Genomic DNA, 13,943 nt, shown 5'->3' with positions numbered 1-13,943 from the left:
CCCCCCTCCCCTCCAGCAGCCCTCAGTTTGTTCTCTATCTTTAAAGAGTCTCTCTTGGTTTGTTTCCCTCTCTCTGTTTCTCCCCTCCCATATGTTCATCTGTTTTGTTCTTAAATTCCACATGTAAGTGAACATATTGACTTCGATCCCTGTTACTTTTCACTATGGCTACCAGAAGACTGAAGTCACAAATGGCACACATTATATTTCTCTTGAATGCTCCTCTCTAGAGGGCCTGGAGAGGAAAGCAGTAACAGTGTGACTTTGTTTACCCCACTCAAAGGCTCATAGTTAGAAAATTAGGAAGAAATGCAAATTCTTTCAGTACCATCGTTACACTAGTTCATACGATTACATACGTTGCTTCTCTCATAAACACAGCTTTCCATTAAAGGCGCTTTTATTGAAATGTGTTTCCGTCCGAAAGTAATTGGTTCTGTTTTGAAACGTGGTTTTTCTTCCTTCCTTCAGTTTGCCATCAAAAATAGGTTTAGGCATCGGAGTAAGGAGTTTCCCAAGAGAGAACACTGGCTGGACTGGGCTAAAGAGAAATACGATGTGAGTGACCATTCTCGCTGCAGCTTTCTCGGGTCTTCCTCCAGCAGGGGACAGCCACGGTGGCAATTCATATGACTGAGGCCATGTGGACAAAACTATCGGCTTATCCTTGTAAACCTGCCTAGTGTTTTGAGTAAGACTATGCAAGAGTGTGTGTCACTGTTGAGAAGAACTTGATAAACAGTGGATAGATGTATCTGGAAACAACATTGTCTTTTCATAGTTTTTTGGGAGAATCTGTCATTGATTATGTGTGATTGTGGTCACCTAACTAGTGTGAAAACAGAAGAATCAGTGAGCGGTGGGGGTTTACATTTATTGGAATTACATTTAAATTCTAGTAATAGGCCTTTTATTTATTGATTTTATAGTTTATTTATTTTGAGAGCATGAGAGAGAGCAAGTCGGGGAGGGGCACAGAGTGAGGGAGACAGAATCCCAAGCAGGCTCCATGCTGTCAGCACAGAGCCCGATGCAGGGCTCGAACTCACGAACTGTGAGATCATGACCTGAGCTGAAGTCTAGTCAGACGCTTAACCAACTGAGCCACCCAGGCGCCCCTAGTAAGATGACTTTTAAACTGATGTTTGCACTTATTTTAAAAAGCTGAGGAAATGTGGGTTTTCTTAAAAATTTTGTGGTAGGGCTCTTTGGAACAATTAGTCACCTCCCAGCTTGTCTCTGGATGCACGTACGTCTACACTGAAATAACACTGCTGACAGCTGTAAATGACACGGGTCGTGGCTGATTTGTCCTCCCCCACTTCATCCACAGGAGCGGCTCATCTCTCAAATTAAGATGGTTACGAGGGTGATGTTCCTGTATATCCCGCTCCCAATGTTCTGGGCTTTGTTTGATCAGCAGGTAATATAAAGCTATGTTTCTCCACATATTTATTTAGCAAAACTCTTTGGCACTACCCGGACAGGGCAGTACTTAGTATTTAGCTCCTAAAAATGTTCTCTTCCAGCTTCTTTTTTATACTTCATTTATTTACTAAGTGTTAAATTTTTTTAATGTTTATTTATTTTTAGAGAGAGACAGAGTGTGAGTGGGGAGGGGCAAAGAGAGGGAAACAGAATTCAAAGCAGGCTCCAGGCTCTGAGCTGTCAGCACAGAGCCCAACGTGGGGCTCAAACCCACAAGCCATGAGATCATAACCTAAGCCAAAGTCAGAGGCTTAACTGACTGAGCCATCCAGGCACCCCTATTTACTAAATGTTAGATCACATTGGGGCGCCTGGGTGGCTTAGTCGGTTAAGCATCCGACTTTCGCTTAGGTCATGATCTCGCGGTTCGTGGGTTCGAGCCCCACGTCGGGCTCTGTGCTGACTGCCAACTCAGAGCCTGGAGCCTGTTTTGGAGTCTGTGTCTCCCTCTCTCTCTGACCCTCCCCTGCTCATGCTGTCTCTCTCTCTCTCTCTCCTAGAAATAAATAAAAATATTTTTAAAAAATAAATAAATGTTAGATCACACTAAGTTTCTTTTAAAAAAATAATAAAACACAACTCTAGATGATTCTATCCACATTTCTGTTGCAAAACAATGAAGAAAATCAAGTGTGGCCAAGTAATGAATGGAGGCTTGGGAAAGACATGATCAAAGTATCTATGACGCTTACCATTCAAACGGAGAATAAAGACTTGCTTTATTTCAGAGATTCTTTATACAGTTTCTTCTAGAAACTGGAACTTAAAAAAAATTTACAAACTCAGGTGCTTTTATTGGGCAGGGAGGATTATTATAAGGACAAAACATCTCTTGGATAGAATTAGAGGAAACACATTTATCTCCTTATTTATAAGTGTGAGATTTAGACCAGCATCTGAAGTACAAGGAGGCACTTTTGCACGCTGAATACGAACCAGCTCTTGGACTCAAACTTGCACTAGGAATGCACTCACCACCATCTAGCTGTGTGACTGCGGGGGATTCTGTAACCCTCCCAGAAGGGTAATCACCCATGGCAAGCCTGTGTGGATCAAATTAGAGACCGTGAGTAAAGTGATCCATGCCCGGCATCTCTTAAGAACTCAAGCAGTGGTGTACTCCTCATTTTCCATAATGCCTTCTAAATGGAGTTGACAGACTGAGACATTTACGTGTTCAGCCCTCCATGGAAACAATCACATGTACTCATATACAGTCCTGAGTCCTCTTTATATAAAATAAGTTGAATGTAACTAGGCTGCCCAGGTTTAAATTCATCACTTTTTTTTAAATGTTTATTTATTTATTAGAGAGAGAGAAAGCAGGGAAGGGGCAGAGAGAGTGAAGAAGAGAGAGAATCCCAGGCAGGCTCTGTGCTGTCAGTGCAGAGCCCAATGTGGGGCTCAATCACATGAACCGCAAGATCATGCCCTGAGCTGAAATCAAGAGTCAGACCACTGAGCCACCCAGGCGCCCCTAATCCATCAGTCTCTTGATGGAACTGCACTTCAGGACAGCCTAGACTGTCAAACATGGCTCTTGACAATAATGATGTTCTTGGGGCGCCTGGGGGGCTCGGTGGGTTAAGCGTCCCACTCTTGGTTTTGGCTCAGGTCATGATCTTGCAGTTCGTGGGATGGAGCCCCACATTGAGCTCTGCACTGACATTGCAGAGCCCGCTTGGGATTCTCTTTTTTTCTCTGTCTCTCCCCTTCACCCACTCATGCTCTCTTTCCCTCTCTTTCTCTCTCTCAAAATAAATAAATAAACTTAAAAAAAATGATGTTCTTAAAACTGGGATGCCAGTGAATAGAATATCTTCTGTGTACGTGGCTGCCTCCACCTCACAGGTGATGCCATGCTATCCTTTTTTCTAATTTTATTTTTTTAATGATTATTTATTTTTGAGAGAGAGAGGGTCAGAGTGTGAGGAGGGGAGGAGCAGAGAGAGAAGGAGATGCAGACTCCAAAGCGGGCTCCAGGCTCTGAGCTGTCAGCACAGAGACCAATATGGGGCTCAAGCCCACAAACTGCGAGATCACAAGCTGAACCAAAGTCAGACGCTCAATCAACTGAGCCAACCCAGGCACCCCATTGCCATGCTTTCTAACAGGCCTCAGACATGTGTCTTTGTATTTCCTAAGGATAGCTGTCTCAGAAGAGTGCTTTCTAGATTCTCCATGGGGGCTGAGAGCTGTATGTTGTGTTAACCTTTGCAGCAGAAATGCAAATTGTTTGGCTTTACCCAGTGTGACAACGGAGCTGGGAGATAAACTTGAGGTTGAGAAAAGCATTTAAATCCCATGACATTTCAGACCTCCTTCCTGCTCTGGAAGAGACGCAACATTGACTAGTAAAATGTTTAAAATTCACGTTCCCAAATGATGCAATGAACGCATTCATTTTTAGGGCTCCAGATGGACGCTGCAAGCAACAGCTATGAGTGGGAAAATCGTAAGTTCGGGACGTCCAGCTAGTCCCCTCCCCTGGTCACTGCTTCTTTGTTGTAATCCCTTTGCCCCCTTTCCCTTCACCATCACAACATTTTTCATCCTCCCCAACGGATCATCTCCGGGAACCGATCAGTGAGATGTTTCCCCTCTCTTTTCAGGGACTTCTTGAAGTTCAGCCGGACCAGATGCAGGTAGGGAAAAAATGTTTCAGTTGCTTTCTGAGATCAAAGTCACCTTTGAGAGACAACTAACAGTTCCTCTCCACTCCACCCACAGACTGTGAACGCCATCTTGATTGTCATCATGGTCCCCATCGTGGATGCTGTGATATATCCTCTGATTGCAAAATGTGGCTTCAATTTCACGTAGGTGCCCAACAGGTTGGGGTTGGGCTGAGGCCCTGTTAGTCCCAGGGCTTTGCAAACAGGCTGCCCCGCATCAGCTGGAAAGAATGTCTCCCACCATACCACCTACATAATGGGGTCTTTTAAGAGTATATTTGTTTTTGTTTTTGTTTTTCGTTTTTTAATTTTTTTAATGTTTTATTTATTTCTAAGAGAGAGAGACAGCGTGAGCAAGGGAGGGTCAGAGAGAGAGGGAGTCACAGACTCTGAAACAGGCTCCATGCTCTGAGCTGGCAGTCAACACAGAGCCTGATGCAGGGCTCGAACCCATGAACTGCGAGATCATGACCTAAGCGAAAGTCGGACGCTTAACCTACTAAGCCACCCAGGCGCCCCTTAAGAGTATATTTGAAGGAGAGGTCTATGTGCTGATGTTTCTGGAAATTTGCCCTTAAATAAAAGTGCTGGAAAAGGCAGGCTGAAAGCTTCTAATTAAAGCTTTCATATATGTAGATGATAGAAATGTTAACTGTCATCCAAAGTATCGCCTGAGCCCTAGTTTCTAGAAATTAAACGTAAAAATGCAAATAAGAAGCTGCATTATACATATATCCTTCTTCATCTTAATCAGAAATAAGAGAGGAAGTGGGGCACCTGGATGAGGCAGTTGGTTAAGCGTCCGACTTCGGCTCAGGTCACGATCTCACAGTTTGTGGGTTCAAGCCCCACGTCGGGCTCTGTGCTGACAGCTCAGAGCCTGGAGTCTGCTTCAGATTCTGTGTCTCCCTCTCTCTCTGCCCCTCCCCCACTCACGCTCTGTCTCTCTCTCTCTCAAAAATAAATGTTGAAAACTTTTTTTAAATAAAAAAAAAAGAAATGAGAAAGGAAGAGACACTCTCGGTCAGTATTTCATAGGGAAGTTAGTTTCGTTTGGATGGATGGCGGGAAAAGAATGTTATCATTAGCTTGCCTCTGTGAAGCTGTTGCGAGTCACTCTCACTTGTGTCTCAGCTCTTTGAAGAAGATGACAGTTGGAATGTTCCTGGCTTCCATGGCCTTCGTGGCGGCAGCAATTGTGCAAGTGGAAATTGATGTAAGTTGCCCTCTGGTTCCCCAAGTGGCTTTTCCTGCGGGTCAGGTGGAGTGTTCAAGAAGGCTTCTCCGGAGCCCGTGGGGATTAGGGGAGGCCAGGGTCTCTGCCGACAGACAGTCTTGGAGCCAGAGACGACGTGGGTGCACCACAGGGGCAAAATGGGGCTTTTCGGGAGAGTTCCCTGCAGGCTCTCATCACCGCGAAGGGGACAGCCAGGAGTAGGGTCCGATGGGTGTCCTTCATGAGAGAAATGTGGATGGCGGGGACACGGGGAGTTTCCACTGACACGGTTTATGGAAGGGGAGTGGGAGTTTATGGAAGGAGTCCTTTCACAATTTGAACTCCTGGGAAGTCTGGTTAGAAGTTCATCACTCACCGAACAAGAAGCACTTTGACAATGTGTCAATTGCCTTTGGGAAGACGCCTTTGTGATCTCAAGTGTCTAGCAATGTTAGTTCGCACGCTAGTCCACACTCAGTCTGTTGGACCCACAGTGGCACGAAACCAGGTTCCTAATGCCGTTACGCCCCGCAAACAGGTGTTGCCTAGTGTGTAAGACATGAGGTAAACACTCCCCTCCCACCTCTCTCCCCTCCTCCTTTCTCTGTGTCTGTCTGCATCCTCTCTATCTGTGTGTGTGTGTGTCTGTCTGTCTCTCTCTGTTTCTGTCCTTATCCCTCCCTCCCTCCTTCTCTCTCTCTTTTTTAGTTTTTCTTTTTAAATTTGGAATTATGATAAAACATACATTAGGAAATTTACTGTCTTAACCATTACTAAGTGTACAGTTCAGTCATGTTAAATACAGTCACCATGTTGTGCACTCAATCTCTAGAACACTTTTCATCTTGTGACACTAAAGCTCTGTGCTCATTGAAAAACAGCTCCCATGTCCCCTCCCACTTACTGTCCACATGGGGTCGTACACTCTGGTACCTCATCTGAGTGGATTCATACAGTCTTGAGCCTTGCTGAGTGGCTTGTTTCGCGGAGCATAGTGTCCCCAAGGTTCTTCCATGCTGTAGAAGCTGTCGGAATCCCCATTTATAGAGTGGAATCACAGTCCACTGTTGGATGGGCCACATTTTGCTTATCTGTTCGTCTGTCAGTGGACACTTGCATTGCTTTCATGTTTTGGCTACTGTGCGTCGCATTCCTGTGAACATGCCCATACTCAGCTGCCCCGGAACATCACTAGCTTTGTGCAAAATGAATTGCGGGAATAGCGTAGACTTCTAGACTAGAATAGAATGGATTGCTCCAGGGACACCGGGATTTGAGAGAGAGAGAGAGAGGGAGAGGGAGAGAGAGAGAGAGAGAGAGAGAGAGAGAGAGCGCACTACAGGGAAAAGGCAGAAGCCCTGAAGGAACGTGTGGAGATAGCAGGCACAGAGCAGCTGCGGAAGGATGTCCAGAGCACCGTCAGGGCTGTGGTCCAGGCTCCCAGAGTCACAGGGAACAACGGTGGCCTCCAGGAGAGTAGATCTCATGTGTCACAACAAGATAAACATCCACTTAGGCTGTGGTTACTCTGACCTCCTCAGATAATAGGCTTCATCACCTGGCATCCCCACTTCCCCTCCCCCAGCCCCTGGCAACCACCATCACACTTACTACCTCTCTGAGTTCATGCACTCTTGGTACCTCATGTAGGTGGCTAGGTAAGACTAAGAGCAGCCTCTTTGTGATTTCTTCCATGTTCTGTACAAACATCATTTTCTGTGGGTGCCATGAGGCAAGTGAATGGAGGCTTCACGGGGGTGTTTGGTATCTCGGCTGGTGCGGCTTTCTGTGTTGGAGTAAAGTGGGGGGAGGGGGAGGGTGTGCCAGGACCAAGCTTATCTTCCATATGCATGGAAGGCATACTGCTAATCTTCTTTTATTTTGCTCAGAAAACTCTTCCAGTCTTCCCCCAACAAAACGAAGTTCAGATTAAAGTACTGAATATAGGAAATGGTACCATGACTATATATTTTCCTGGAAAGGAGGTGACACTTAACCAAATGTCCCAAGTAAGTAGAAGGGAATACAGCTTTCTTTTATCTTCTGACCCAAATTATAACAGGGTTTGGAGAAACTGATCTTTGACCCTATGTAATTCCTACAACAAGCCCAGAAGTGAAATGTCTTAGTATCTTGGTCTCATTTTGACCTCACTCTAGACCAGTGGACCTCAAACTTTAATGTGCATGTGAATCACCTGGGGAGTTTGTCAAATGCAGATTCTTAATCAATAGGTCAGAAATGCTGCGTTTTTCACGTGCTCTTTCTCATGCACGGAACCACACTTTAAATAACAAGGATCTGGCAATGATTCTCTACCAGGGGCTGTTTCCCCCACTCAGAGAGGACATTTGGAAATTTCTGGAAACATTTTGCATTGTCACAACTGAAGAGTGTGCTATTGGCATTTCGTATGTAAGAAGCCAGGGATGCCGACACAGGGTCCCGCAACAAAGAATTATCTGGCCCCAGATGTCAATAGTGCCAAGGTTGGAAAACCCCAATCTGGACTTGTCACTGGTCTCAGTTAGAGGTTCTCATCCTTGGGTCCATATTGGAATTACTTAGAGAGCTTTGAAAATTCTGATACCTCAGCGATTTGGATTTAACTGGTCTCTTTCCTGTTCAGCCAGGGCTGAGAACCACTGCCTTATTTATAGCTTATGAAACTGACAATCTCAAGGAAAAAAGAAAATTTGACTTCTGGTGCTCAGAGCAGCCCAGTACTGATTGTCACCAGGGATATGGCTTTCCCTCTAAAGCTACTCTTTGCTCAGTGGTAGAAATGATTTCCAGAACATTTATTTTCAGAAAATGAATTAACAGTAAAATGCTGTAAAAAAAAAGTATAATTCTTATATAACACTAAAGAAGTTCATGATAGAGTTCAAAAGAGTGGGCGGGAGGCTGAGACAAACCAATGCCAGCTTCTGCAAGACCTTTTTTTTTTAAAGTAGGTGCTATGCCCAATGTGGAGCTTGAACTCATGACTCCAAGATTAAGCGTCACATGCTTTACTGACAGAGCCATCTAGGCACCCCCTGCCCTACAAGGCATTTTTTTGATGTGTATGAACGTCAACTGGGGATGTCAAATAATATGCCATGACAGTGTTCAGTTACACAGTGCAGAATAAGATGCTATGGTATTAACTATGACTCCTTTTCTCCCATTATAGACAAATGAATTTATGACGTTTGATGTAGACAAACTGACAAGTATAAACATTTCTTCTAATGGATTATCAATCATTCCAGTAACTCACAAGTTTGAGCAGGGTAATCGGCATACCCTGCTAGTGTGGGCCCCCAACAATTACCGTGTGGTAAGTAGTTAGACGCCTACAGCTGATTCTTTATTATTTGTGATGTTGGAAACACATCCTGTGAGTGATGTGACTTTACCCCATGTAGTATTACATAAGATAATCCTCAAGTCTTCCTTCTTCAAGGATATGAGCCATTTGACTTCCAATAAAAGTTTGAGTAATGGATGGGAAGGGTTGATATTAATTTAAATGTTTAAAAAGAACTTTGGGGCATGATATGGGGGTGGGGGAGGGTGCATACAAGTCGCACAGAATACCTATGTACATTCTTAGCAACTTTTTGAGATAAAAGTTTAAATATATCTTTAATTGTATTGGTTATAAAATTCACACTGAGTAATTGGAAAATTAAAGCAGTCCCTAAAAAATATGGTAAATATATCAGGTAAAAGCCACAAAAATACATACAGAATATTTCATGACAAAATGCAAGTGTCTATAAGCCCATCCACATATAAAGAAACTATGAAGGTCTAGTAGAACCAAGCGAAGAGTTGTGGGTATTCTGAAGGTGATTTTCGGTGACCTTCTAGAAAACTACAATATGGAATTAAGACTTCTTGGTCATGTGTTTTATTAGGGAGCTTTTGAGTGACTCATTCCAAATTCTTGGACAGGAGGGTTCCTTGGAACCTCTAGAAAGCACACATTAAAAATTGTGGAGGCTCCTGTTAACCTCAAAGAAAACCAAGGCTGAAGGGTGGAGCCCTACACATGTAATCATTATGCCCTTGGCTCCTAGGATATATGTCAACATCATTCTCCTTGTCAGAGGCTGAAATGGTAATCTAAACTTATTCAAGTGGATAAGATTTAAAATGCTTTCTTTCTCAGATCAAGGATGGCCTTAACCAGAAGCCAGAAAAAGGAGAAAATGGCATCAGGTATGTATATTTCTTTAAAACTTAAAGCTTATCAGCTTCTTAAGGAAGTAATGGAAGTCCAGCTGTAACAAGGCTATAAAATGAGAGTATGGGAATTTATCCAGAAAATGTAAGACTGGTTCAGTATTCAAAACATCAATCAAGATAATCTGTCATCTGAATAAACTAAAGAGGAAAATCCATATCATCAGATCAATGGATACAGAAAAAGCATTTAATAAAGTTCAGTGTCCATTCATGATTTAAAAAACAAAACAACCTCAGCAGACTAGTAGTTGAAGGGAACTTCCTTACTCTGAAAAAGGACATCTAAAAAACCCAAACCACCATTATACTTAATCGTGAAAGTCTAAATGCTCTTCCCATGAGATCAGTCCCTAAAAAATATGGTAAATATTTTTTACCAAAAAAATAGCACTGTCCACTCCTATTTAGCATCCTTCTAGACACCAGTGCAGTGAGACTCAAAAAAAGAAATAAAAGCACCTTATCTCAATTGGAAAGGAAGAAATAAAACTATCCCTACTCACAGGTGACATAAGTATCTGCACAGAATGTCCCAACGTCTACCACAAAAGCTCATAGAATCTGTAAGTGAGTGTAGGAATGTCACAAAATACTAAGGGTAACAACAAAACATCACATTTCTATAGACTAGTAATAAATGAGTGGAAACTGAAATTTTAAAACTATGCAATAGTTCCAAAAAAATGTAAAATACTAGTTACAAATCAATAAAACATATACAAGATTCAAGAACTAAAGCTACAAAAGGCTTATAAAAGAAATTAAGGGTGAGTGAAATAAGTGGAGAGATATGCTGGGTTCATGAATTAGACTTGATACAGGGGCACCAGGGTGGCTCTGTTGGTTGAGTGACCGATTCTTGATTTCGGCCCAGGTCACAATCTCAGGGTTGTGGGATCGAGCCCCACATTGCGCTCTACGATGAGCATGGACCTGCTTGAGATTCTCTGCCCCTCTCGCTCCCCTGCTTGTGCACATGTGCACACAAGCCCTCTCTCTAAAATATAAATAAATAGATAAGTAAATAAATAAATAACTTTTAAGTTAAAAACGGAGGGGTGCTTGGGTGGCTCAGTTGCTTGAGCATCCAACCCTTGATTTTGGTTCAGGTCATGATCCCAGGGTCATGGGATCGAGCCCTGCATCAGGCTCTGAGCCAAGTATGGTGCCTGCTGAAGATTCTCTCTCTCTTTCTCTCTCTCTCTCAGTCTCTCTCATCCTCCCTCTGCCCTTCCTCCGCTTGTGATCTTGTGCTCTCTCTCTCTCAAATTAAAACAAAATTGTAATTTTAAAAAGTTTTTTAATTTAAAAAATGCAAACTTATGTTCACATAAAAACCTATACACAAATGTTCATAGAACCTCTAATCATAATCACCAAAGACTAGAAGTCACCCAAGTGGCCTTCAGTGAGTAATAAATGGATAACAGACAATAGACTACAGTACCTCCATATAACAGAATATTACTCACACAAAAAAGGAACAAACTATTGATATATACAGTAATGTAAATGAAGGTCAAATGTAGTATGCCATGAAAGAACCCAATGTCAAAAAAGTTACATGCGTACTGTGTAATTCCGTTTCCATGACATTCTGGAAATGGTCAACAAAATGATAAGGATGTGGGAACAGATTAATGGTTGCCTCGCGTTAGGGGTGGAACAGAGGTTGGCTATGGACAGCGCGAGAGAGATTGGGGAAACTGGTCTGTATACTGGCTGTAATGGTATTTATATGGTCATGTGTTAAAATTCCTAGAACTGTACACCAAAAAGCCAGCAGTCTGTAAATATGCTTTTAAATTTTTTAATTTTTAAAAAAATTTTTTTAATGTTTTATTTATTTCTAGGAGAGAGAGAGACAGCGTGAGCAGGGGAGGGTCAGAGAGAGAGGGAGTCACAGGCTGAAACAGGCTCCAGGCTCTGAGCTGGCAGTCAGCACAGAGCCCGACGCGGGGCTCGAACCCACGAACCGCGAGATCATGACCTAAGCGAAAGTCGGACGCTTAACCGACTAAGCCACCCAGGCGCCCCCCAGTCTGTAAATATGCTTTTAAAGTAAGATTGAAAAATAAGAATAAATTTGGGGAGAAATGAGAGTAGGTCTCCTATTTGCCTCAACTCCTGTCACCAATCCCTGTTTCTCTGTGGCCGCATGTTAACAAATTTGGACTTTTCCATTTGCCCGTTACCTCTGAAACATGAACTAATGGAGGCAAAGGTAATATGATTAGGATGATGACTATTAACTTACAAATGGAAATGGTAAAGATTATAGACTATAACACAAAGTGAAACAACCTCTGGTTGTATTAACATTTATAATATTTATCATTGCATGTATTCCATGTGCGAAATCAATTCTAAAAATAGATCAATAAACAGGATTTCCAGGTTGACTATATAAATATTAGTCACAATGTAATAGAAGTCTTAAAGAGAAGGAAATCTAACTTTCTATCCTTGAAAATATATTCTCAAATGGAAATGTTCTGAATGTCAAGATTAATTGGAATATCCTGTTATATATCCTGAATTGTTCGGTGGTACTACATCTTCATTGTTTTAATTTTAATTCTTTTTTATTTTTAATGTTTATTTTTGAGAGAGAGAGAGAGAGAGCGCATGCGCACCAGCAGGGAAGGAGCAGAGAGGGAGGGAAACAGATGGTCCAAAGCGGGCTCTGCTCTGACAGCAGTGAGCCTGATGTGGGGCTCGAACTCACAAACTGTGAGATCATGACCTGAGCTGACGTCAGACACTCAACTGACTGAGACCCCCAGATGCCCCTGACTGCTTTAATTTTAAACCAAGGTTTTCCTGCACAGCCTTTGTTTTTCATGTAAGTTCCTTGGTCTCTTGTTGACAAAAGAATAAGCCTTTATCTCCAGGGTGATCCAGAGACTGGATCCAGGGACTTCACTTTCCTCTTTGAGAACCAACTCTTGAGCATGCTCTTTGATCTAACTAGGGCATTTGCCCTGTAGTCCCGTGATGCCACTGTCCTCACAGAATTGTCTCTGTTTGCCCAGGTTTGCTCCTTTCTTTCTTGAACTCTATGTCATCTTTCTCGGACATCTTTCTTGTTTTGCTACAGAGCATTGCTCAAATAACTGACCAAGAAAAGCTGTGAGGTAAATTGCAAGTCCCTGATTGCCTGAAAATGCTTTTCTGTTCTCACACTTGTCTCAGGTTAGCTGCCATTTTCTTCCCAGAACTCTAGAATCCTATCTCTGTAGGCATCTAGCACCTAGTTTTGCTCACGATAGATAGATAGATAGATAGATAGATAGATAGATAGATAGATAGATAGATAGCATCTGCCACTCTCTGTAGTTGATTTAATTTTCTTTTCACCAAGCCTCTGGTATCTTCTTTCTCATTAGTGTGTTCACATTTCTCTGCAGTATAACTACCTGTGGGTAGTAGTCAGCCCTAGGCCCTTTCAATTTTTGGCTCCTCCTCTCTTTCTTTGTTCTCTTCTGTATGAGTTTGCTAAGGCTGCCATAACAAAGTATCACAGGCTGGAAGGCTTAAACAACAGATAATATTTCCTCATAGTTCTGGAGGCTGAAAGTTCAACATCAAATATTGGCTGGGCTGGTTTTCTCTGAGGCCTCTCCACTTGGCTTAGAGATGGCCATCTTCTCTCTCTGTCTTTACATGGTCTGTCTTCTGTGGGTCTGTATCCTAATTTCCTCTTTTTACAAGGACTCCAGTGATCTTGGATTAAGGCTCACCCTAATGACCTCATTTTACCTCTTTCAAGACCTGACCTCCAAATACAGTCACGTTCTGAGGTACTTAGGGTTAGGACCTCAACATATGAAGGAGGGTGGGGGGAGCAGGGAGACATAATTAAGTCCATGACATCTTCTTTTGCGTCTTCTGGATTGTTCCTGCATCCCTCTCACATGCACATGCACACAGCTGCCTAGCAGATCTGGAAGGAAATCCTCTGATGATGGTCACCTGGGCCTTTTCTGACCTTTGTATTTGTGTCTGAGCTGGAAGTGTCTCTGGGATTTCCTTTGTGCCTCAGAATCATCGTTTTCATTTCTTCAAAAATGTCTCCTAACTTTGGAAACTTTGAACAGTTTAAATCGTGGTGTCCTTCCTCATTCTGGCGCTATGCTAAAGCGTCATTCTTCTTCTCTTTCTTTAAATTGTCTTTATTGAAACACATAAAATCAACCACATTTTACCCCACCAACCCACCTAATGTGGCAAAAGACAAGCCAGGAACTTGTTTTCTTTTGATTGACAACATCAAATCCTTAGTGGATCGAAGGATTTGCTCTTCCAGCATTGTCCAGGAGGCG

The 13,943-nt window shown here is 42.7% G+C and overlaps 1 protein-coding gene across 1 annotated transcript in view; it reads left to right on the top strand.

Moving 5' to 3' along the window:
* SLC15A1 (solute carrier family 15 member 1) overlaps nt 1-13,943 on the top strand; it is a 45,370-nt gene that overhangs the window by 23,230 nt on the left and 8,197 nt on the right. Inside the window, exons 11-17 of the mRNA XM_077753972.1 lie at nt 3,899-3,943; nt 4,101-4,133; nt 4,219-4,307; nt 5,298-5,379; nt 7,269-7,388; nt 8,558-8,704; nt 9,542-9,591. Coding sequence (XP_077610098.1) covers nt 3,899-3,943; nt 4,101-4,133; nt 4,219-4,307; nt 5,298-5,379; nt 7,269-7,388; nt 8,558-8,704; nt 9,542-9,591 — 566 coding nt within the window. The remainder of the gene's footprint in view (nt 1-3,898; nt 3,944-4,100; nt 4,134-4,218; nt 4,308-5,297; nt 5,380-7,268; nt 7,389-8,557; nt 8,705-9,541; nt 9,592-13,943) is intronic.

Source organism: Crocuta crocuta, unplaced genomic scaffold (genome assembly GCF_008692635.1).
Source record: "Crocuta crocuta isolate KB4526 unplaced genomic scaffold, BGI_CrCroc_1.0 scaffold31, whole genome shotgun sequence".
NCBI classification, from domain to species: domain Eukaryota; kingdom Metazoa; phylum Chordata; class Mammalia; order Carnivora; family Hyaenidae; genus Crocuta; species Crocuta crocuta.
Note: the sequence above shows the minus strand (reverse complement) of the source record. Positions and strands in the feature narration are given on the sequence as shown.